The sequence below is a fragment of the Mus musculus genome, chromosome 4, assembly GCF_000001635.26.
Source record: "Mus musculus strain C57BL/6J chromosome 4, GRCm38.p6 C57BL/6J".
Taxonomy (NCBI): Eukaryota; Metazoa; Chordata; class Mammalia; order Rodentia; family Muridae; genus Mus; species Mus musculus.
The window spans coordinates 152,320,240-152,342,183 of NC_000070.6; the positions used below are offsets into that span (position 1 = coordinate 152,320,240).

Below are 21,944 nucleotides of genomic sequence, written 5' to 3' on the forward strand. Positions count from 1 at the left end.
AGTGAGTTCCAGGACAGCCAGGACTATACAGAGAAACCCTGTCTCAAAAAAAAAAATAAATAAATAAATAAATAAATAAAAAGGTATGAAACCTGGTACAAAGAAGGAGAGAGGGAACAAGGGAGGGAGGGAGAACAAACTGTGGGTGTATGCTTTGTTTAGGAGTGGTCCCCAACAGTTCCCTATGTTCAAAAAGATACCTTTATATGTTTTGTTTAAAGATTTATTTTATGTATATGAGTACATTGCAGTTGTCTTCAGACACACCAGAAGAGGGCATAGGATCCCATTATAGATGTTTGTGAGCCACCATGTGGTTGCTGGGAATTGAACTCAGGATGTCTGGGAAGAGTTGTCAGTGCTCTTAACCCCTGAGCCATGTCTCCAGTCCCTGTTTTTTGTTTTTTAAATATTTATTTGCTTTATGTATATGAGTACACTGTAGTTGTGTTCAGACATACCATAAGAGGGCATAGGATCCCATTACAGATGGTTGTGAGCCACCATGTGGTTGCTGGGAATTGAACTCAGGACCTCTGGAAGAGCAGTCAGTGCTCTTAACCACTGAGCCATCTCTCCAGCACTATGTTTTATTTTATGTAGATGAGTGTTTTGCCTACATTCATGGCTGGGCACCACATGCATGCAGTGCTGGTGGATGCCAGAAGAGGGGGGTCAGATCCCCTGGAACTGGAATTACAGATGGTTATGAGCCACCATGTGGAAACTGGAACCTCTTCCCCATCCTCTGCAATAGTGCTCTTAACCTCTGAGCAACTTCTCCAGCTTGTTTTTTTTTTTTTTTTTTTTTTTTTTTGGAGACAGGGTTTCACTATGGAACCCAAGCTGCCCTCAAATGTTGAGTCCTTCTGCCACTACCTCCCGAGTTCTGGAATTATAAGTGTCGCACCGCCATGCAGACACTAGCTATTGTTCTTGAACTCATGTTTCTTTAATCCATGTGTTTATGTGTAAATGAGCATCTGCTATGGGCTGGATACTGCACCAGGCATTGGGACATAGAAAGAAACGCACCAGTCACGGCTAATCGAGTATACAAATAAACCTAGCAATGACAGACTGTGCTAAATTACATTATTTAATATTGTAATACAAGGGATGTGAGGAAGAGCAGTGGGGAGGGCGTGGGGCTCCAGGCCACACTAATGTATCAGAAGCAGAGGAGAGCACTGAACTTGAGACTTTGGAGGCCAGGGTACATTCCAAGCAGAGGCAGCAGCAAGTGCAACGTCCCAAGGCCTGCAGTAAATTAAGAGTAGCTGGAGATGAAGTCGCAGTAAGATGAGACCCTGGAGAACTCTGGGTACTGGAAGGCCTGGTAGCAAGCCCAGGAAGGAGGGAAGGGTGAGAGGTCTCAGGTCAGGAGGGTAAAGATGGGGAATTGGCATGATGCTTAGCAGAGGTGGCCAGGTGACCTTTGTAGGAGCTGAGAGGTGTCTGATCCAAGTGCAGTCAACAGAAGAGTGAGGGCAAAGCTCAAAGCCATCTCCCCCCAACCCAGACTCTGTGTACGAGGGAGAGGGAGGGGGGCAGCCAACTGCAGGGACATTGGGGTCCTGAGCTAGGAAATGTTTGGCGTTCTTGGGGGAAGGGAACACTGCGGGATGAATGGAGTTGTCTCCGAGGGGCTGGCAACACCTGTTCTAAAGCAGCGAGGCAGAGGCAGAGGTTGCACAGTCCCTTTGGGTACCAAGGGGAGCCTTTAACTGTGAACAAAGGCTGGCAAGTTAGCCAGGCTCTAGTCAGGAGACTGCACACTGCTCCTGTGGTACTGTCAAGTCCCAGTGAACTCTGGAAATAAGGGGAGGCTGGGCTGGTGAAATGGCTCAGAGTGTGGAGATGCTTGCTGTCAACTCGGATGACCTAAGCTTTACATACACACACACACACACACACACACAGAGACATACACACAGACAGACAGACAGACAGACACAGAGACTACATACACACACAGACATACACACAGACACACATACACAGTCATACACAGATGCACACAGACACACAGACACAAACACACACACTTTTTTTAATTTGAAAAGGGGAAGGAGACTCAGTGGTTAGTGACTGCTGTTCATCCAGAGGAGTTGCATTCTGTTCCCAGCAACTACATCGGGTGGTTCATAAATGACTGTCACTCCAGCTCTAGGGCGTCCAATGCCCTCCAAGAGCACACGCACATACCACTCCCCATTCACAAAATTAAAAAAAAAAATGCTGTCAGGTGGTGGTGGTACACAATCCCAGCACTCAGGAGGCAGAGGCAGGCAGATCTGTGAGCTCGAGGCCAGCCTGACCTACAGAGTGAGTTCTAGGACAGCCAGGGCTACACAGAGAAACCCTGTCTTGAAAAAACAAAACCTATTGAAAATCAGAGCCTGGGCACAGCACAGCAGGGCTCGGCCCTTGTAGCCTGAAGGCCAAAGGGGTGTTTCAGCAAGTGAAAAACGTGCAGAGAATCAGATCCCACCATTGTGGGGTCACTGTAGGAACCGCACAGGTCTCTGGAGTAACTAATGAACAACTGTTTTATTCTCCTCTGGGTCCGGTTTTCTCACCTTTCGTTTTTCTTCCTCCCGGAGCCACTCTCTTTCTCCCTCTGGCAGTTAGTTTAGATTCCAGGGAAAAACTAAGACTGATAAACATCTTTATGATAGGCTCCAAAAGTATCCCCCTCAGGCAGAATGAGCCTGGAAGGTCAGGTCACCTTATCCCTGAGGAAAATCGCCTGGAGCAGGAGTCACCTCTAGGGAACTGACTGCTTCCTTTTAGACAGCAGTGGCTTCCCTCAGTCCCTCACAGAAGCAGGACAGTGAAGCTGCCCAGCCTGCCCACTGGCCTGCTGGATTACCTACTGTGGGCACTGTGAGCCCCCCAGCCCTCTGCTGCCTCTTGTTTCTTGTCTTTCGCTTACCTGCTTACAGATAGACTTAGATTCACTCTATCCTTTTGTCTGTCTTCCCAAAGAAGCCGTATTGATTACATTGTGTTTATTATTTGTCTTTTTTCCCTAATACATTAGACAGGTGAGTGTCTTGGGACTCCTGGAGCTGAGGGCCTTTGCCCTAAATAAATCACACTTTGAACCCTAAGCTAGGGGCTGAGTTCTCTTTCTCCCTAAAACAAGCTGGTCCTAAATTTGTAGTAATCCTCCTGCCTGAGAATAACTACAACCTGCCTCCCGTGCCTCCATTACAGATATAAACTGCCATCCACGCCCAGCTTTTGTCTGTGGTTTTGTTTTGTTTTGTTTTGTTTTTTGGTTTTTCAAGACAGAGTTTGTCTGTATAGCCCTGGCTGTCCTGGAACTCACTCTGTAGACCAGGCTGGCCTCGAACTCAGAAATCCACCTGCCTCTGCCTCCCAAGTGCTGGGATTAAAGGCGTGTGCCACCACGCCCAGCCTTGTTTTCGTTTTTTTTTTTTTTTTTTTTTTTTTTTTTTTTTTTTTGAGACAGGGTTTCTCTGTGTAGCCCTGGCTGTCCTGGAACTCACTTTGTAGACCAGGTTGGCCTCGAACTCAGAAATCCGCCTGCCTCTGCCTCCCGAGTGCTGGGATTAAAGGCGTGTGCCTCCACTGCCCGGCTTGTCTGTGTTTTTTAACAGAATATTTAAGGGATTGTTTTTTGTTTTGTTTTTGTTGTTGTTTTTTTTTTTTTTCAAGGCTCTTAAGATGGCTCAGAGGGTAGATACCTGTTGTGGAGCCTGACAACCTGAGTTAGGATCCCTAGGACTCTCTCTCACAGTAGGAGGGGAGAATACTAAAAAAAAAAGTTCTCTACCTCTACACATGAGCAGGGTATGTCACCCCACCCCACCAAAAAAGATAAACAAAATAGTTTTTTAAAAAGTTTTTTCAGGGCTAGTCAGATGGCTCAGCACATAAGGGCACTTACCACCCAACCTGACTTCTTGTGAAGGAAGTGACCTGACTCCCACAAGTCTACTGTAGCGAGTATAAGCATGGTCCTGTGCTCTCAGGTGTTCTGGGCTGCATTTATAACCATTCTGGAATATCTGCCATCTTCCAGCCACGGGCTTGACAGACGCCATAGCCTATCTAAAGAGTGGAGGCTCAGACGAATGAGGAGGGTTATCCGGGGAGTATGAGGGAGAAGGAGAGCGGTTTCTGCAAGTATCGGAATAACTGAATATCAGCGCTGCTTCTGGAATGTTCCAGCTCCCACTGACAGAATAAAGCAAGAGTGGGGAATGCCAACACTCAACACCAAGGAGGAAGAAGCAAAGCCACTTCTTAGAGAACTTAACTGTCCGTGGTGCCGGAGCAGAAAGGTTCGTAGCATCACAAAGCCAAGGCTGTTCATGCCTGTAATCTCAGAATTTGGACGAATGAATGAGGCAGGAGAATGCTGAGTCTAAGACCAGCTTGGGGTAGACAGTGCTCTCCAGGCCAGCCCTGGTCTAAGGAATGATACTGAGTGAGACTCTGTCTCAACCACACCAAATCAAGACAAAGGTAACCAAACCAAGCAGGAGAGAAAGCAGCAGGCGGCTTTAAAGTCAGATGAGCAAGCAGAGACACTGACTTTAGCTTGACCAATCAGCATGGTGTGTTTCCTTGAAGGGTTGTAAGTCAAAGCTGGGCTTTTCCGGAGTCCGAGTAACAAAACTGGATGGTGTGGTCACAGTTCAGGATCCTGCAGGATATATAACTTTCTAGGAACACAAGGGGTCATGTCAATGAGCTGTACACCTAGGGAAGAAGATCCTCAATACGCACACGAGGCTGATGAGCATCATTAAGGCGCCAAACGCTGCTGAACCGGACCCTGCACTCACCAGATCTGGGTGGTCCATAAAGCTGGCTGAGGCTTTTTGGAACTGGGGAGCTAGCAGGCTCCAGCTTGAACTTAAGGTCTCAAGCTGGAGCGTGCTCCTGGGGGCAGAAGGAAGGCTAGTCACATGGTTGGCAAGATCTTCCATGCTGGGCGTTTTCCATAGGATGAAGAAATATGGTATTATAACTCACTATAACTCACCACCACCACCACCACCTTTTTTTTTTTTTTTTTTTTTTTTTTTTTGGAGGGGGATAGCAATGAACCTTGGCTGGCCTGGATGGAACTCGCTGTTGTAGATACTGTGATACCAACCCAGGCTGGTCTCAAACCAGGTACATTCTTGAGGCGTCCTCCTGACTCTGCCTCCTGAGAGGTGGGATTAAAGGCGAGAGCCACCAGGCCTGGCTGACATCGGGGATCCTAAACTTCTCTGTGATCAAAAAGGGATTGCCCCAGTTCTCCTTAAGATACTTTGTTCGATTCTTATCCGGCCAGGTGGTGATTTGTTTAGGGAACGTCCGTCTTAGTTCTTCAAGACTTCCAAAAGTAGAGCTGACCCCTTTATTTCTCTTTGGGCTCGTCCAGTCTCCCTGAGTCATTCGCAGTGGGACAGCCCGTCTGACTCCTCCCTTTCCCGACAGCCGACTTCGCCCTGGGAAAAGCAATAGCTGGCCGATCGTTACTTAGGTGGCAGGGAAGGGCGATCGAGAAGCAAGGGCTGATCGATTGAAGTTGCCTGGCTCCTTGCGTGCCCTGTGCGCTGCGGGCTCTTAGCGCCTGCGTAGTGCGCCCCCCTCCCTTTCTGCCTCCTCTGCCGCCATGGCGCCTGTGGTTAGTATGGCTCCGCGTGCGGCCGCGGTTCCGTGAGCGGCACGTGGGCCTGGTGGGCTGGCTCGGGCACAGGCTCGCGTGGGGGACTACGCTCTGCAGCATCAGCCCTGAGTGGCCTGGCAAGCGTGGCGGAGAAAGCCGGGGCCGCGGCTGGGTCCAGCACGTTGTGGGCGGAGGAGGCCGCGGCTCGACGCGGGGCGGGAGAGCCGAGGAAGCTCGGGGTGTCGGGTCGGGCTCCTGTTAGCGGCCCGCGGGAGCTTAGAGGCTGTGGGCTGGATAGCATCGGAGTCCGAGTCCAACCCCGGCCTCCGGGCAGCGGGCCCGATTACTTGGGCGAGGGGCGGGGAAGACGGATGTGACCTGCCACCCGGGGCAGCCGAGTGGAAATGGCCCTCCACCTGGTGGCCGGGTTTCAGGGACGAGGCTTGGGCTTGCGGAGCCTTCTAGCACCCCTCGAGGAAACTGCTGTTATTAGGGTGCAGCAATGTACAGTTCCTAACTGGCGTTGGGCGAGGAGGAAGGCCCGATTCCATTCTCTGGGCTGAGGCTTGGCTGTGCGGCACCTTCGTGTCAGGCAGTTAGAGATCTCTCTACTTGGACGAAGTGGTTTTAGGTAGTACTTTGTTTTGTAGTTGGGACTCTTAGGGTACATTTCCGGTCGTCTTCGTCTTTCCACCTTGGTTTTCAAATGTTTCCGTGCGTTTGTGTGCGTTTTGGGTTAGAATCTTGTTGGGAATTTTTGGGGTCCATCGTGGGTAGGTGCTGTTGCTGATCTGACCTTTTCTCGGGGCAGGATTTAAAAGCAGTTAATTTGGTTGGTAGTGGGAAGACACATTGGGTAGAACAATCCTGGAGTAACTGAAAGGTTGACTCAGTGCAAGTTGTGTGGACGGTCTCTTGAACGTGAAGGGAGATAGTGTGTTTTTCGTGAACTGCAAAACTTGAGTAGCACAAATCCAGGTGAGTTGTTTCAGGGGTCTGTAGAGAGAGGATGTTAATTTTTGTAAAAGTCAACTGGACCCTCTTCCAGGGTGTAGTTTGGAAGTGCTAAGTCACTGGTTAAGCCAGACACGCTGAAAGTCGTTGACCACACTCTTAACTTTGAGGCTGGCACAGAAGGCATGTTGTATGATTCCTCTGCCATTCCTGAGAGGGTGGGTCTGTGGTGTGGGGATTAGATGCTAGGGAGGCAGATGAAGTGCTATAGTCTGAAGACAGAGGCCTAGGATAGATTTCACACTAAAATTGCATGCAGGGCGCTTGTAGCTTGCATTTACAAGTGAGAAAAATAAAGATGTTTCTTGGGGGAAAACACTCCTTATTGTGGTTCATGTGCCTGGCAGACCGTAGTGCTTGTAAAAATTGGGGTGTCTGGAGGGGTTGATTGGGACAAGAGTGGCAGTGATTCCCCCCTTTCCTCAGCACTCCTGAAGGGAGTCCATCTGTTTCCTTGGGCTTGTATTGGTAAGGACTTTCATGACTCTGACATGATTGGGTTTTTAAGTTGTGTGTAGTGTGTGTGTGTGTGTGTGTGTGGTGGGGGGGACTATCCGAGGCTTCATCCATGTTTTCTGTATACTCCTAGAAAAAGCTTGTGGCGAAGGGGGGCAAAAAAAAGAAGCAGGTTTTGAAGTTCACCCTGGACTGCACTCACCCTGTAGAAGATGGAATCATGGATGCTGCCAATTTTGTAAGTGACATTCTGCTGGGCCTGTGCAGTGGGGGGGGAGGGGGGTCCTGTCCCGCGTTCGTGGCTTGTTGGGCAGTCCCCACTTTTTCATTTAACCAGAGCCAGGGCAGATTAAGTATTTGTTGCTGCATCTCTTGAGATAGAAGTATAATGGCAGGCTGTGACATACAGGTGACAGAGCTAGCTGTTCTGTCTTGATGACCTTAACCCTGAATCAGGCGACCACCACGGGTCTGTATGGGCCCACTCTCTGTCTGGGCGGCCTCGTCGTGGTCACGGGCCTCCGAATCCTCAGGTAGATGGCAGCAGCTCGCCAGCACGGATGCCTGAGTTGGGCTTCAGTCTGCTTACCTGGGGTGGGGCTTCTTTTTTCCCCATACTCTGCTATCCCCGAGGCTCCCCCTCATTAAACCGTTTTTAAAGATTTTTATCTTTAAAATTCTGTGTATGTACGTTGGCTGCATGTGTGTCTCTGCCATGTGTGTATAGGACATTGAATCCTCTGAAACTGGAGTTAAGAGTGGTTGTGAGCAGAGAATCGTGTTGGTGCTGAGAACCAAACCCTGTTCCCCCAAAAGAACCACACGCTGTCAGCTGCCGACCCGGTCGTCTCCAGCCCTGTCCTGAGCTTTCTCTCTCCCTTTTGACTCAGCCGCAGTGTCCCCCTGTTCCCTTTAGTTAGTTATTGCTCTCTGCAGCCCCATTCTGGCTCTGGGGACTGAGGCCTTTGGAGGTCAACATCTCCCAAGTTCACAGTGGTTTCTCACATTGCAGAAGGTCAGCTGGGCTAAGAACAATTATTCCAAAAAATTTGAAAATTTACAGGGATAACGTACAGCCATTAATATTAAGTACAAGTGGAATTAGCCTTGTGGCTACTAACCTTGTTAAGTGTACTCCTAATTTCTTTATTCAGTAACTTCTCTGTGGCTTTGGTCCTGTGTGTTTGGTAGTTTCTTATTTCTTTTTATTTTTTTATTATTTATTTATTTTTTGAGACAGGGTTTCTTTGTGTAGCCCTGGCTGTCCTGGAACTCTGTAGACCAGGCTGGCCTCGAACTCAGAAATCCGCCTGCCTCTGCCTCCCAAGTGCTGGGATTAAAGGTGTGCGCCACCATGCCCGGCTGGTTTCTTATTTCTTAATTAACAATTATGATGATTGCTATTTTTTGAAGTGTGTGTGGCCCACACCTTTACCTCAGCACTTGGGAGGCAGGGCAGGAGGATTTCTGTGACCACAGTGAGAATAGAATAAGTCTACTACATGTATGCCTTATGCCACTGGGAGCCAGAGGAGGGCGCCAGATCCCGGAGGATGGGAATTCGAGATGCTTATGTGCTGCCTGTGAGTGCTGGGAAGCACACTCAGGTCTCTCCAGCCCTTGGGGGCTCTCTTTGTTTTGTTTTGTTTTGAGACAGGGTTTCTCTGTGTAGCCCTGGCTGTCCTGGAACCCACTCTGTAGACCAGGCTGGCCTTGAACTCAGAAACCCGCCTGCCTCTGCCTCTCGAGTGCTGGGAACACTGGAGTTTTAAAAGGAGCTGAAGATACTTTGTTTTTTAGTTGTCTTGGGAGTTAGCTCAGCCTCTCCTTAAGTGAGCGTTCTTCGCTGTCACCGAGCCATCAGTCCCTACAACTGTAGTTCTGAGCTGAGAGGGACTTCGTCTCATTGCAGTGACAACAGAACAAAACAAAAAGTCCCTTTTGGACGGAAGTCCCTGCAGCCCGAGGTGAATGGCTTGCCTCGGCTCACATGGTGCTTTGCAAAGTGTGCCTGGGCTCATGGGTCCCTGTCGCTTCTGCGGTACCATGCAGGTGACTCCAGGCAGGTCTGTAATTGTTTGTCTGTGTTTGTCTTTGGTCTTTACTAGGTGAAGATCCGAGTTCTCTGCTAGCGCCGAAAACCATGCTCTGTGCTCGTGAGGCTCAGAGGCTGCTTGCTGCTTTGCATGTTCATGTTCAAGTTTTGGTTTCTGTGTATTCTTGACCCCTTGTGCTTGGTTTTACGTTGAGATCAGGATCTCGCTTTGTTGCCCTGGCTTATACACTCTGACCATGAATGTGCTGCCCTCTAAGCCTTCTGTGGGGGACACATTTACTCCTGCATGGAACCAGTCAGGAATGTTTGTGCCAGGACACCATCTTCAAACTGCATGAGGTTATGTTGAATAATGCCAACATGAATTTGCCTTGTAAGCTTTGAGACCTAAGTCTGATCCTTAGAGCCTCGTAGAGGAAGACTCAAAGTTGTCCTCTGGTAGTCAGACACACACCATGGCACACGGACCCACATACATGATGTGTACATACACACACAGATTTTAAAGAGAGAGAGCTGTGGGTTAGTGTTGGGAGACGGTCTGAACTGGTGTGCCTTTGAGACAGGTAAAGCCATGCGCTCATTGGTTGGTTTCTGCAGGAGCAGTTCCTCCAGGAGAGAATCAAGGTGAATGGGAAAGCTGGCAACCTCGGCGGAGGAGTCGTGACCATCGAACGCAGCAAGAGCAAGATCACTGTCACTTCAGAGGTGCCTTTCTCCAAAAGGTATGAGGGGCGTGTACCTCCTGCTGTGGTGCCAGGGCAGCGGATGAGCATGTGTGAGCAAATTGAGTTTTAGTCATGTGCATGTGTGCTCAGGTGCTCCCGAGCTGGAGCTGTCCAGTGTAGGTGCTGGGCGCTGGACTCTGGTCCTCAAAGAGTAGTGTGTGCCTGAGCCGCAGCCTTCTTCTTCTTCTTTTTTTTTTTTGGAGACAGGGTTTCTTTGTGCAGCCCTGGCTGTCCTGGAACTCACTTTGTAGACCAGGCTGGCCTTGAACTCAGAAATCCGCCTGCCTCTGCCTCCCGAGGGCTGAAGAGCATTCATTTTTAATTCTAGCTGTGTTTCTTGTAAGAGCTCCTGTGGCACTGAGAGCGAGTGCCATGGTGGATGGCGGTGTGACGCTGCTGGTGCTTTGCCCCTGGTGTGTGGGGATGCGGGTGTAAACCATGATGTCAACACCACCTCTCAATCCGGGCTGCGGCTTCAGAGCGCACGGGCTGGCTAACTGGCTGGCTGGGATGGGTGAGGTGGGCTGTGTGCGACCAATACCTGTCCTGGTGAGCCTGTGGGCTGAGGCTGCCAACTGTGACTTCTTTGTCCTGACACAAGTTCTCTTTGCTCGGTGCAGGAGGGAAGGGGCGATAGCTGGACTGGCTTTCTTTCCTTTGGGGTTGTGAAGGGGTTCTCCAGCTCAGGCCTGACCTCACAAGCTGCTCCTGATTTTGGCTCCCATAGTGAGGTGGCAAGAGTCCAGCCAAAGGCTCTGCACGGTGGGCCTAGAGTTAGTTAGAGACAGTCTAGACGTTGCCTTGAGAACCTGGCTGTGTCTTAGCATTTTCCTTGCTTCTGTTTCCAGAGTGGTGGGGCCACAGGCTGTGCCCCACGTCTGCTCATTGCTTTCTTGGTGATGATAATGCTGTTTTCTGAAAAAATCCAAGGTGTTCCCAAGTCTAGGACATCTTTTTTTCTTGTCTTTGACCCTGTTTACTGTGAGCTTTGAAACTACCTGAAGTTTTAAGTGGAGCTCTTGAAAGCATGACCTGGGATAACAGCACTGTAACCTGGCTTTTATGTAGCCCAGGCTGTCCTCAGACTGACATCCTCTTAGGTCCTGAGGTGGAATGCATGCGCTATGGAAGCTGGCAGTTGCCTGCTTATCTGCAGGGAAGACTGGGCAGAGCTGAACTCTGTAGAGTGCTTTCGACTGCCAGTGAAGTTGTTGGTTAATACGGGTCCTTGGTGGGCCAGTGTTTACCTGCTCACCTGTGTCAGTTTTCCCTAGAACATGCCATGGGGACCAGGCTAGTATCCTTATAGTAACTTAAAGAGCTCCTCCTGTCTCTATCTCCCAAGTGTGGCCAGTACCCAGCAAAAAGCAGGCATCTTGAGGCCGGTTTTGTAGTGGGGGGAACTGAGGTGCATTGAGCTGGATTTGCTGGGTCTCCTCTTTACGGCACTGAAAGTAGCCACTTGTCAGAGCCGCACCTCAGGGCGTCTTCAGCAGTCAGGTGGTGAACACAGTTAGCTGGGTGGAAACAGCCTTGAAGGCAGCAAATAGATTTTAAAACATTGTAGTATGGCTAAGAGCTGCCCTGGTGTGGGGAATGCTTGTCCCAGATGTGCCGCACTCTGGGCTTGACCCCAGCAGAGGAGGAAAAACCTGAAGATATTTTAAAGGCAAATAGACTACAATCTCGTAGCTTCAGGCTGAGCTGGGCAGATCGTTTGAGGCCAGCCTGTGTAACAGAGTGTCTGGGTGGCCATGATGTGTATGGGTTGGGTCAGGGGACACAGAATGCTGGTGAGCAGCCTGGACGGCTTCGGCCCGCCCCCTTGGGGAGGCTTGCTGGATATGGCGGTGCTTGGAGGTGGTTGGAAGGTTAATGGTTCCAGCAGAGGTGGAAGGTGTGTGGAGCCGTCGGCTCACCTGTGCGGTCTTTCTCTAGTGGTCTCTCCAGACCATTCTCTAGACGTCTGCTGATATGGTCTCACTTTTATTGCCAAGCTAGGGATGTGTGATAGACGCTTGCTTGCCTTGTTAGAGCACTGGCTCTGGTGTACTTAGCCTGTGTCTGGAAAACATCTTAAAATTGTTTTCAGTGCTTCAGAATGCAACAAGCCACCAGTCTGGTGTAGTTCTTGTGCTCTCTCTGCAGGTATTTGAAATATCTCACCAAAAAATATTTGAAGAAGAACAACCTCCGAGACTGGCTGCGTGTTGTCGCCAACAGCAAAGAGAGTTACGAGCTGCGTTACTTCCAGATTAACCAGGATGAAGAGGAGGAGGAAGACGAGGATTAGGACACATTGGTCTGCAATGTTTTGTATTAATTCATAAATAAAATTTAGGAACAAAACCGGTGGTTTATCCTTGCATCTCTGCAGTGTGGATTGGACAGGAAGTTGGAAATGACAGGGACTTTAACTGGGCTGCTGCTCCTTTGTATATAGACACTTTTTTCCTGCTCAGAAACTTGAGTTCTCCAGTAGCAATGGCCAAACAGAAGAACCAGGCTAGGGGGCTGCATCTGACAGAGCAAGTAGACGAGAGGCTGGGTGGTGGGCTCCGGCCAGCCCGAGTCTTAGAGCTGGTGGTTGGTTATATCTGGTGCCTGTCTCGAGGAGGGCTTGAGACACAGTGTGGTGCTCCTCAGAAGCAGACAGGTGATTTCTTTGTGTGATTTTTCTTTTCCCCTGGGACAATGACAGTCAGTAAGACAGGTTTCAGGGACTTTTGTGTCCAGGTCTGAGCACTAGTCGCTCACAGTTGTGTGTACTAACCTTCTTCCTTCCTATTGAAATGGCAGGGGTCTTTGAGTCTCACTGCTGCATGTTCTGCCTTCATAGGGATCTGTAAGTATGCTGGGCATCTGGGCTTTTAGGGGGCTCTCTATAGGGTGTCTGAGATAGAGGTCAACAAGGGCTTATAGACAACTCAAACAAAGCCCATGGCTTGAGCAAGTCTGCAACAAGCTGTTTGTCTAGCCTCCAGCAGAGGGCGAGGGAGACAGCTTCCAGATGTTCCCAGTAGGTGGAGCCCCTCCAAGCCCAGGGCTCAGGAGGCTTACAGGGTGGGAACTCCAATACTGGTGGAGGGAGGAGGGCGTTTGATGGGAAGATAGGGAAGTTGCTGCTTCCTAAACTGTCACAACTGGGCTTGGATAGGAGTCATAGTCTGGGACCACAGCCCTGTGGTAGAATGCTAGCCTGGTGTGCTCCAGGTTTAATCTCCATCACTGCAGAAATGAGTCCAAGCTGTGTGTACCTCCAGGGCACTGGGCATGGGGTTCCCTTGCCATTGTGTGTGCCCGGAGAACTGGCAGGCGGGAAATGTCTTTATCAAGGGTTACCTTGGAAGAGGTCCCAACACTGTAGGGTGCTCCTGTTGTCAAAACCTATGCAGAGGCATCTGCTTGCTCTCTAATAACAGTATGCAATGCTAAAGGGCTCGCTTACAGCCGGTGGCCACACTGGAGGCCTGCACATCAGGTGGCCACAAGTTCTGCTGCTGCGCCTCCGAGGAAACACTTGGTCCTCCGATCGATTTTAACCTGTTGAGGCTTTGCAATCCCCCTGTGGCAAAGGCTCCAGTGTTTTCTATTTCTATGCAAATTTCTTGAAGCAGAACTGTTACTGTCTTTCTCCTCTGCCCTGGGAGGAGGCGCTAGCGTTTCCTTCCAACTTCAGGTGCAGCCCCCCTCGTGGTTAGCGGTCTTAAGTTCGTGACTTGGGTTTGCAGATCTTTTTTGTTACATCGCCGGACCATGTGGTGGTCTTTAGCTGTAAACAACATTAACCCTGGGTTGATTAGCATATGCTTCTAAAAGATGGTCCCAGATTCTGCGACTTGTAATAAAATGGAAACTTGCTGGTTTTTATGCCTTTCTAACTCTTGTATTTGAATGAATGTTGATCACTTTTTGTATTAAAGTGGCTGACACATGGCTACTGTCACTGTGCAAGGCTTTTTTTCTTCTCATACTTCACGCAACCCGCTAAACCTTCTCACTGGTTAGTTGCATCGGGCACAGGGAAAAGAGTCTCCTGTCTCTCTGCTCTCTCCCGTCTGTACAGTTGAGCCTCTGTGAGGTTGGCTGGAGTTGACTGAGCCTGGAGAATTGCTTTTCAAACAACTGGCTTTTTCTGGTGGGCAACGTGGAGTGGACCTGTTAGACCTGCCGTAGCAGCTGTATCCAGGCCCCTCCTAGACCTGTCTCCTTTATGTCTGTCTGGCCTTGTGCCTTACCTGTCTTTATCGGAAATGTTGGCACACAACACGGGAGTTTTAAGCTGTGACTTCACGGAAGTCAGTACTGGCACAGGCTTGTTCCCTGCCAGCTGCGGTTGCTCCAGGTGCCCTCCCCTCCTTTGAGAGTTGGTGCAGCCCAGGAAGTATGTATGAGAGGTCTTACTCATTCTAACATGTACTTCCAGAAGACCCCCCAGTCCCTCACCCCTGCCTTCCGTAGCTTTCTCCCAAGGAGAGGCCAAGCAGTTAAGTGCAAGGGTTTCCCTGCTGGTACCTTAGCAGAGGTACTGAGCCAGCAATGACCAGACACCTCTTAAGCTGAGTGGGACACAGTTTACCGGAAGGTGAAGACCCTAGCGAGAAGGGATAAGAAGTCACAGAGCCTAGGAGTTAGTATGGGCACTGCTGTGTGGCCCCGTGGAGTGAATGAAATAAGCAGGCCAGCAGGGTGTGGGTCTCACAAGAGGTCACTACAGGGATGGGGATGGTGTTATAAGAGGCTGGGGTACTGTTTTTTGTTTGTTTAATTAGGTACTTTCTTCACATCTCCTCCAGTGCTATCCCAAAATACTGTTCTTTAGTTCTCATGGACATGGCTGGCTGGTGGCAGAAACTTCATTGTAGGGGATCCCATTGACTGAATCCTAGCAATTGTCCTGAATGGGGCTAAACTGGTGGTTGCTTGAGAAGAAGGGGGCACCTTGGGGTGGGGTGGGGTGGAGACTGGTTGTTGGCTGTCTGCTCTCTCCATAAGGTGGCAGGTAGAGGGGGCTAGGAAGTTGGCTCAGTCAGGACAGTGCCACACAAGCACAAGGACCTGAGTTAGGATTCCTTAGTACCTGCGTGTGGTGCAGTGCTTCCTGTAACCCCCTGCTGGGAAGGCAGAGTCGGGAGGATCTCTGACATAAGCTCCAGATTCAGTGTGAGGCGCTGTTGCAAAAGATGAGGTGGGGACCTGGAGACGTCCTCCACAGTTAGGAGCACTGGCTGCTCTTTGAGAGCACCTGGGTTCACTTCCCAGTGTCCACGTGACCACTCACAAGCATCTGTAACTCTAGTCTGGCATCTGTGGGCACTGCATGCCCAGAGGCAAAGCACATAGATCTTAAAATGAAAAGATGCTGGGCATGGTGGTGCATGCCTTTAATCCCGGCACTCGAGAGGCAGAGGCAGGCAGATCTCTGTGAATCTGAGGCCAGCCTGGTCTACAGAGTGAGTTCTAGAACAGCAGAGGCTACACCAAGAAATCCTGTCTTGGGAAAATTGTGTGTGTGTGTGCAAACAAGATGGCTCAGCAAACCTCATCGCATGCCCTCAAACCTGAGCAAGTGAGTTTGGTCCCTAGAACACAAGGTAGGAAAGGACCAACTTCGTTATGTTGTCTGATGGCCTCCACATGAGCACCACGGCATGCTTGTGCCTCCTTCATTAAATAAAAAGCCATTAAATAAAAAGCACACAAAGAAAATAACACAGAGAACCACAGAGAATTGACGAAGACCACACCGACTCTGGATTCCACGTGCACCTGTAAAGACACGCATGCTGGAGGCTGTCCTAAATGATGCCAAGATACTTCTGCTGTTTGAGACCTCGTCTAGTGAGCTGCTCTCTAGCCAAAGCCCAGGCAATGACAGTCAAATGCTTCAGGTGGACTACAGTCCCCACTTAAGGGCTGTTGCTCCAGGGTTCTTTTTCTGAGAAGTCTGGCCTTCTTCATGATGTCAAGGCCCATGCTTTTAGACAAAAATGTCCAATCTGAGCCAGGTCTTGATGTCACAGATGGACACTGTCCTTCCACCCACAGGACAACTGGCCATCCTGAGTGGTTGTACCCTGCTGGGTAGAAGGTGCCGTGCAGTTCTGATCTCTAAGGTACAGGCTATACATTGCCCTTAAGAGTCCATCGTCAGCCAGGCATGGTGGCGTACACCTTTAATCCCAGCACTTGGGAGACAGAGGCAGGCAGATTTCTGAGTTCGAGGCCAGCCTGGTCTAGAGTGGGTTCCAGGACAGCCAGGACTACACAGAGAAACCCTGTCTCAAAAAACAAAGAAGAGTCCAGCATCAGGAAGTGGCCATTGGTGTGGAGACAGATTGTTGAAGTTGCTGTCTCTAGATAGATAGTTCCTGGAAATGCGTTCACACAGCCCAGGACTGTGGTTGTACTGTGTATGCAGAAGGGGACCATCTATTTCAGTTGTCCAGAAACAAAATGTGTTTCAAATTTCATAAAATGTTCCATGACTAACAGATTAAAAATAATTTTATTTTTGAATTGTCATCGAAGTGTTATTACAAGCCCCAGGATCGGCAAACACAAGACTCTTGTCTCCTAATAATAACCTTAATGAGAGGACTGGTCTCAACAACTGCCCTTTACAGAATGCTTACCATTTGGCGATTGCGCTTTAACATCAGGCTCCTGGGTCCATTGCCATGAAAACACACATTTAATAGCTTAATAAGGTGTGTCCTTTAAAAATTACAGATTTGCAGTTTAAACACACACACAGTACACACGCACATCTCCCCCTACCATACCAGTTTGGTCTTTGGTCATTCGCTAATGCTCCCCCAATGCAGTCACTGGGATAGCATCCTGAGCCCATATTCCATCTTGGCTCTAATTTGCTGCAAATTAAGCAGTTGGAGCTTTTCTTGAAATATCTTGACTTTCTCAGCCTTGAGAATCAGAACCAGGGTTAATGGTGTATGTGTACCTCTTCATACCTGGGCGCATGTGTGGGGATGGCGGAGGCTTTCTGGTGTTGAGAAATATGTTACAAGTTTTTCTGATGTGGGACAGAAAAAGCCTTTGAAAAGGCTTAATGTTCAACAACAGAAGTCTTAGGGGCTGGTAATGGAGAGTGGGCATATTCGATTGAGTTTGGGATTTTCTTTCCTGGACTCTTAGTGGTCATGGAGACAAGTGATCTGGAGAGAGCCAGCAAGCCCTCCCAGGGAGGATGCAACTCAAGCCTCAGCAGTCGGAGGCTCCCCCTGGCAGCAGACAGCCCAGGAACCATTTGGATCCTTAGCCACCTTCCTCCTGCTAGCTGGTCTTTCTGCCTTGTGCAGGGGACATTTACTGTCCAGGGAAGTGTAAAAGTGATCTGTGGTACAGAGGGAGAGTCCTAGTGTCCTGCCTGTCCATCTTGGGAGGCTGGGCAGCCACGTCAAGAGGTCATGTCATGAGGATACTCAAACCGGCACAGATTCATACGGTTCCCCAAAGGTGCTAAGACCGGGAAATCCCTTCTGGTGACAGCTCTAGACACTAGAAGCTGTGGGTCTGTAATGCCTGAATGCTCAGCTCAGGCCTGTGTTCCTACCCTCTCAGGTCACGCAGGACCTGTCTCTGCTGGTGGCAGTGAGGTACACTCCCTCGGCGTGTAGCCAGAAGCACGACATGAGGATGACTCGGACTTTACAGGACTTTGTGGGATTGGAGAGCTGGTGACCCCACAACTTCTGTGCTCTTAAAGTTGCTGTGAGACCTTGGCTGCACCAGGCTGAACGCTCTCATTTAAAATTCTAGTCTTGCTCCCCAGGGCTCCAGCATCCAGCTTCACCTCTAACAAGCAGGACTGGCTGGCAGTCGCCAACCCTTCTGCTAGGCGACAGGTGTCCTGAGTGGCAGTCCAGGGCACAGACCATACAGAGCTCCAGGGACCTGGATGTGTTTGAGCTGGACACAGACCAATTTTGGAAAGAGGGCAAGTGTTGGGGGCGGGGGGTGGGTGGGTGGGTGGGTGGGTGGGTGAGAAGCCATGGATTTTTCTGGATAAATTATGCCCACGGTCACCAGAGTGACCCATAAGTGTGGGACACATTTTCTTGGACTTCTCTTTTGAAAGGGGTTTGGAAACGTGGTAGCCTGAAAACGAGGTGGGGTAAGTCCGCTGTGTAAAAGGCTAGTGGGCAGCTTCTGGCTCACCACCCATCCTGACTCTCAGGCCCAAGTGCCTTCGCGGGCAGGGTGGCGACCGCTGGCCCTGTCTGGGGTGTGCGCAGGGGGGTACCACTTGGATTCTCCCTGCGCCTGGGCTATCGAGCTCCCGCAGCCAGCTCGGCCGTCGTGTCCCGGGTCGGGCGGGCACCTCGACAGCTCCTGGCACCCGCCCCCCCCCCCACTGCGCGCTCACTGAGCTGCCCAAGACTAGTCCCCCCAACTTGTTCTCGGCTGTTAACTAGTCGCGCTGGCGTAACGATGGGATGGGGTTGCCACAGCAACCAGACTGGACGTCACAATCCGGGCATGTGTGCCGCCCCCCCGCCGTGCCGCCGTGCCGCGGGCGCTGCCGCCGCCACCCTCGGCCGGCTGCGGGACTCGCGCTGCGGGGCGCGGTGGGCGGAGCGGCCCGGGCTTGGCGGGTGCGGGCAGAGGCGGCCTAGAGCTTGCGGGGTCGAAACGGGGGGGTGGAGGTTTGGGGGGCTGGGGGGGCCGGCGGCCGCCATCTTCTTGCCGAGACCGCCTCGCCCGCCGCGCGGGTCCGTCCGGCAGCGCACGGGTTAAGGCTGGCACCGCGCCCGGCGGGAGGGGGGCGCCCACCTTCCTTCCCCCCCCGCGCCGGGCATGCGGGGCCCGCTGGGCACCGAGGAGGAGCTGCCGCGGCTGTTCGCGGAGGAGATGGAGAACGAGGAGGAGATGTCAGGTGAGGGGGCGCGGGGACCTGCTGGCCCGGGACGCGGGAGGGGCGCGAGGCTGCGGGCTGCGCTCCCGCCCTGCTGGCGCCGCGCTAGCCAAGGGCGCGGGGCCGGGCGAGCTCCCGGGCGCGGCGCGCGGGGCGGGGTGCACTGGGACCCCCGGGCAAAGCCGTGGTGGGGGCCTGCGCGGGCTGCGGAGCGGGAGGGGGCGCGGCGAGCCGGGGTCAGCCGCGTGCCCTTGAAGGCGGCGGGAAGCGCGCGCCGCGGGCGGGGCGAGGACGGGCCGCGCGTGGGGAGCTGGCGATGCCCGAGCCGGGGAGCGCGGGCTCGGCTCCCGGCGCCTGACAGTCGCTCCCCAGCACTTTGCCCAGGCCGCCCTGGGTTCTTTGCGCCCTGGTGCCCGCCGGGTTCCCAGCCCACCCTGCTTCCCTGTCTGTGGGCCTGACGCCCCAGGGCCACCGCCCCTGCCCTTGCCAGCTGCGGCTCAGAATTCAGCCTCCTTCGTGTTTGTGCCTCAGGGGTTACCTTGCAGGATTTTTCAGTTAACTGCGCCCGTCCTGGCAGGGCCTCACCCTGTCACCTGCCCTCCCTCCCTTCTGAGGGGTATCACTTCTTAGCTTCCCAAGTCCATGGCTCCTCCTGGACTTCTGAGGGACTTGTGAGAGGCCAGAAGGGCCTCCTTCTCCCAGGAATCTACATCCCTGAGGACGAGGCTATTTCACACACTCGCACCCAGGAGAGAGCAGCATCTCCCAGCCTAGCATCTCACCAGGGGCCACACCCCCTGCCCTCAGGCACCTCTTGTGCTGGCCAGCTTGTTTGTTTAGTGGATTTAACGCTGTCGCAGGAGCCTGCTGCTCAAACCCTCCCCTTTCATCCAGGCCTTCCACGGGGTGAGGTGTGCAGGGGTATGGTTTCTAGTGGCTGACTGCTCAAGCCCAGGCTGAAGCAGCCAGACCCTTTCTCTCTGAGAGGAAGGCGGCGGTCAAGCGCGTTGAGAAACCTGTGGCTGTTTTCTACTTAGCAGCCTGACTCTTCAAAGATCCCTGGTGGTGATTGGGGCGTGGCCTTTTGTGGCATTGACAGGGACGATGTGCAGCTGACTGTGGGTCAACAGGCCCATTTCTAGGTCTTCCATTACACCGCCAGTGTCCCCTTCTTCTTCCAGCCTGGCCTTGCTTGCATCAGGGTTTAGGGCTTGGTGAGGTCTTGGATGTCCTCAGAAAGGTGCACACACAAGGCTGTTGGGGTTGGATCTTGGTTCAGTTCTTATGCCTAATCTGCCTTTCCCCTCCTGAGCAGGCAGGGGTATTGTCCCTTGGGGACAATCAAGTCCCTTCAGGAGCACTTCCAAGGCCATACAGAGGAGACACTTGGCTTCTGTCTCTCTAGCTGGGAATTCTGAGCCCTGTCCATCAACCACTCCGACTACTTTGCCTCCGGAGCCTCCAGGATCCTAGGCTAGCATCTTTCCAGGTCTCTGGTCTAAGTTTCTGTCCCCCCCCCCCCAGTCCCCCAACCATAGACTCCCTCCAGGACTTCCTAGCCATTGGTCAATGACCCTTCTTTTCTTAGACCCAGCCCATTGGTCCATCTGGTCTTCCCACTGCCGCTTCTCCCCACACAGCCTCACTGGGCTCCAACTCCTGATGCCTGATAGTATTGCTATGGAACCCAGCAGGTGCCATCTTGTCCCGGGGCCCTGGCTTTGACCTTTACCCGACTCCTGTCCTTGGCTCACAAGTTTGTTCTGTCTATGTAGATTCCAGCTGCATTGCATGATGGGACACCGCTTTCCTCCTCACCACAGACTCTCTGGCCCATTGGAGGGGTTATTTGCTCTGGACCCTCTGTCAGTACCCCCAAGCGGAGTCCCTAACTGCAATCTGGACGGAGGGTACCCGAGAAATGGTGCCTAATCGTGAGAAGGAGTCTCTAGGGCATCTCTGGTGCCCTGAATGTGGGAACCTGCTAGCCCAGTCAAGTCTGTCAGCAGTGTTGGCTGCCTCCCCGCTAGGCTAGCTGCCTCTCAGGGCCCTCTTCCGCGTGGTGGGAGGAGCTCCAGGAAAGTGACCTCGTAGCCCCGCCCCCCCGGCCAGATGGGAGGAGCCAGTGTTCCGGAAGCCTCACACTAAGGCCCAACCAGCAGCAGTTGGACTTGGGTTTGAGGGAGTCTGTGCACTGTTTCCTACAGGGGGCTTTGCTTTGGCCAGCCCTCTCCAGTTCTGTGGTGGGTGGGTGGGACTGCTGTGAGGAACAGAGTCAGGGAGGCTCAGAGGTGTGCAGCTGCCAGATTCCCAGAGGAGTGTGCTGCTCAGAGGGAGGACTTGGACTTGGATGGATGGAGGAGGCCTTAAGTCCCAGCAATGTTCTGGTTAGTCCGGTGGTGTTGGGACCAGCCCCTCAGCCCCTCTGCCTCAGTGTCCCTCACTTGTAGAATGAGTCTAGCACCAGCTACCTCATAGAAGGTTATTATGAGGTCTCGTAAGATAGTACACATAGAACGTTCAGGTCACAGTGCCCCGCACGTCGCACGCAGACACACAGCTGACCATGGCAGGTGCAATGAGCGCCATCCATAGGGGGTCGCTGTCCTGCCTTCCTAAGGACATGCTTCTGAGACTTGCACTCTTATCCAGTAAGTACCAGCCAGGGAACCTGGGTTGAATGAGGGCTGGGAGTGAGAACCCTGAGGAGGGGCTGAAGGCAGAAAGGAAAGGGCTCCTCAAGGCTTTTCCTCAGAGGTGGGCTCTGCTGGGCTGGAGGTCTCCATGGTTGGTTGGTCCAGCCCTTTTGCAATCACTTTCAAACTGGTAAGCCTAGCCTGTTTTCTTGCTGGTCCCAGGGAGATTTGCTTTCCATCCTATAGAGCTCCCTGTGGGAGTGTCTCAGGGTCCTTAGGGTCAGAGATGAGGAGAGAGTGGCTGCCATGACTCAAAAGGGCCCATGCTTCTAAGCTGGTCCTTCATTTGGAGTAGGGATGTTCCAGGGAGCTCGACTGTTTCAGCACCGCCCAAGCATCTGATTATCAATCCACAATAGCAACCACTTAGCCATCCATTCATCCACCTACCCATCCATCCATCCATCCATCCATCCATCCATCCATTCATCCATCTATCCACCCACTCATCTATTCATCTGCCCATCTATCCATCCAC

General features: G+C 52.0%; 2 protein-coding genes and 1 long non-coding RNA gene across 16 annotated transcripts in view; 2 read left to right on the top strand and 1 right to left on the bottom strand.

Moving 5' to 3' along the window:
- Positions 1-1,078: 1,078 nt before the first annotated feature.
- Positions 1,079-5,466, bottom strand: 9430083M05Rik. Its single transcript, XR_390992.4, has 2 exons — positions 3,920-5,466; positions 1,079-1,260 (listed from the first exon to the last, which is right to left on the bottom strand). It is a non-coding gene; the product is annotated as an RIKEN cDNA 9430083M05 gene (long non-coding RNA).
- On the top strand, positions 4,197-13,843 carry Rpl22 (ribosomal protein L22). 5 transcript variants are annotated; one of them, NR_102291.1, is made up of 5 exons: positions 5,487-5,656; positions 7,242-7,346; positions 9,021-9,174; positions 9,765-9,889; positions 12,041-13,843. NR_102291.1 is itself a non-coding variant. In NM_001277113.1 (4 exons), the coding sequence occupies exons 1-4, from the start codon at positions 4,236-4,238 to the stop codon at positions 12,183-12,185; spliced, it is 456 nt and encodes a 151-aa protein (NP_001264042.1). In that variant the 5' UTR covers positions 4,197-4,235; the 3' UTR covers positions 12,186-13,843. The 5 variants fall into 5 exon arrangements, 3 of the variants coding, with proteins under 3 accessions (NP_001264042.1, NP_001264043.1, NP_033105.1); NR_102292.1 differs by having other exon boundaries at positions 9,021-9,170; NM_001277113.1 differs by lacking the exons at positions 5,487-5,656; positions 9,021-9,174 and adding an exon at positions 4,197-4,316.
- A 4,563-nt stretch (positions 13,844-18,406) lies between these two features.
- Positions 18,407-21,944, top strand: part of Chd5 (chromodomain helicase DNA binding protein 5) — a 51,549-nt gene continuing 48,011 nt past the window's right edge. For 6 of the 10 annotated variants that reach the window (XM_006538929.2, XM_006538933.2, XM_006538930.2 and 3 more), the window contains exon 1: positions 18,407-18,791. In XM_006538929.2, coding sequence (XP_006538992.1) covers positions 18,713-18,791 — 79 coding nt within the window. In that variant the 5' untranslated portion in view covers positions 18,407-18,712. The remainder of the gene's footprint in view (positions 18,792-21,944) is intronic. The other 4 variants (NM_001081376.1, NM_029216.2, NM_001369243.1 and 1 more) reach the window with 3 other exon arrangements.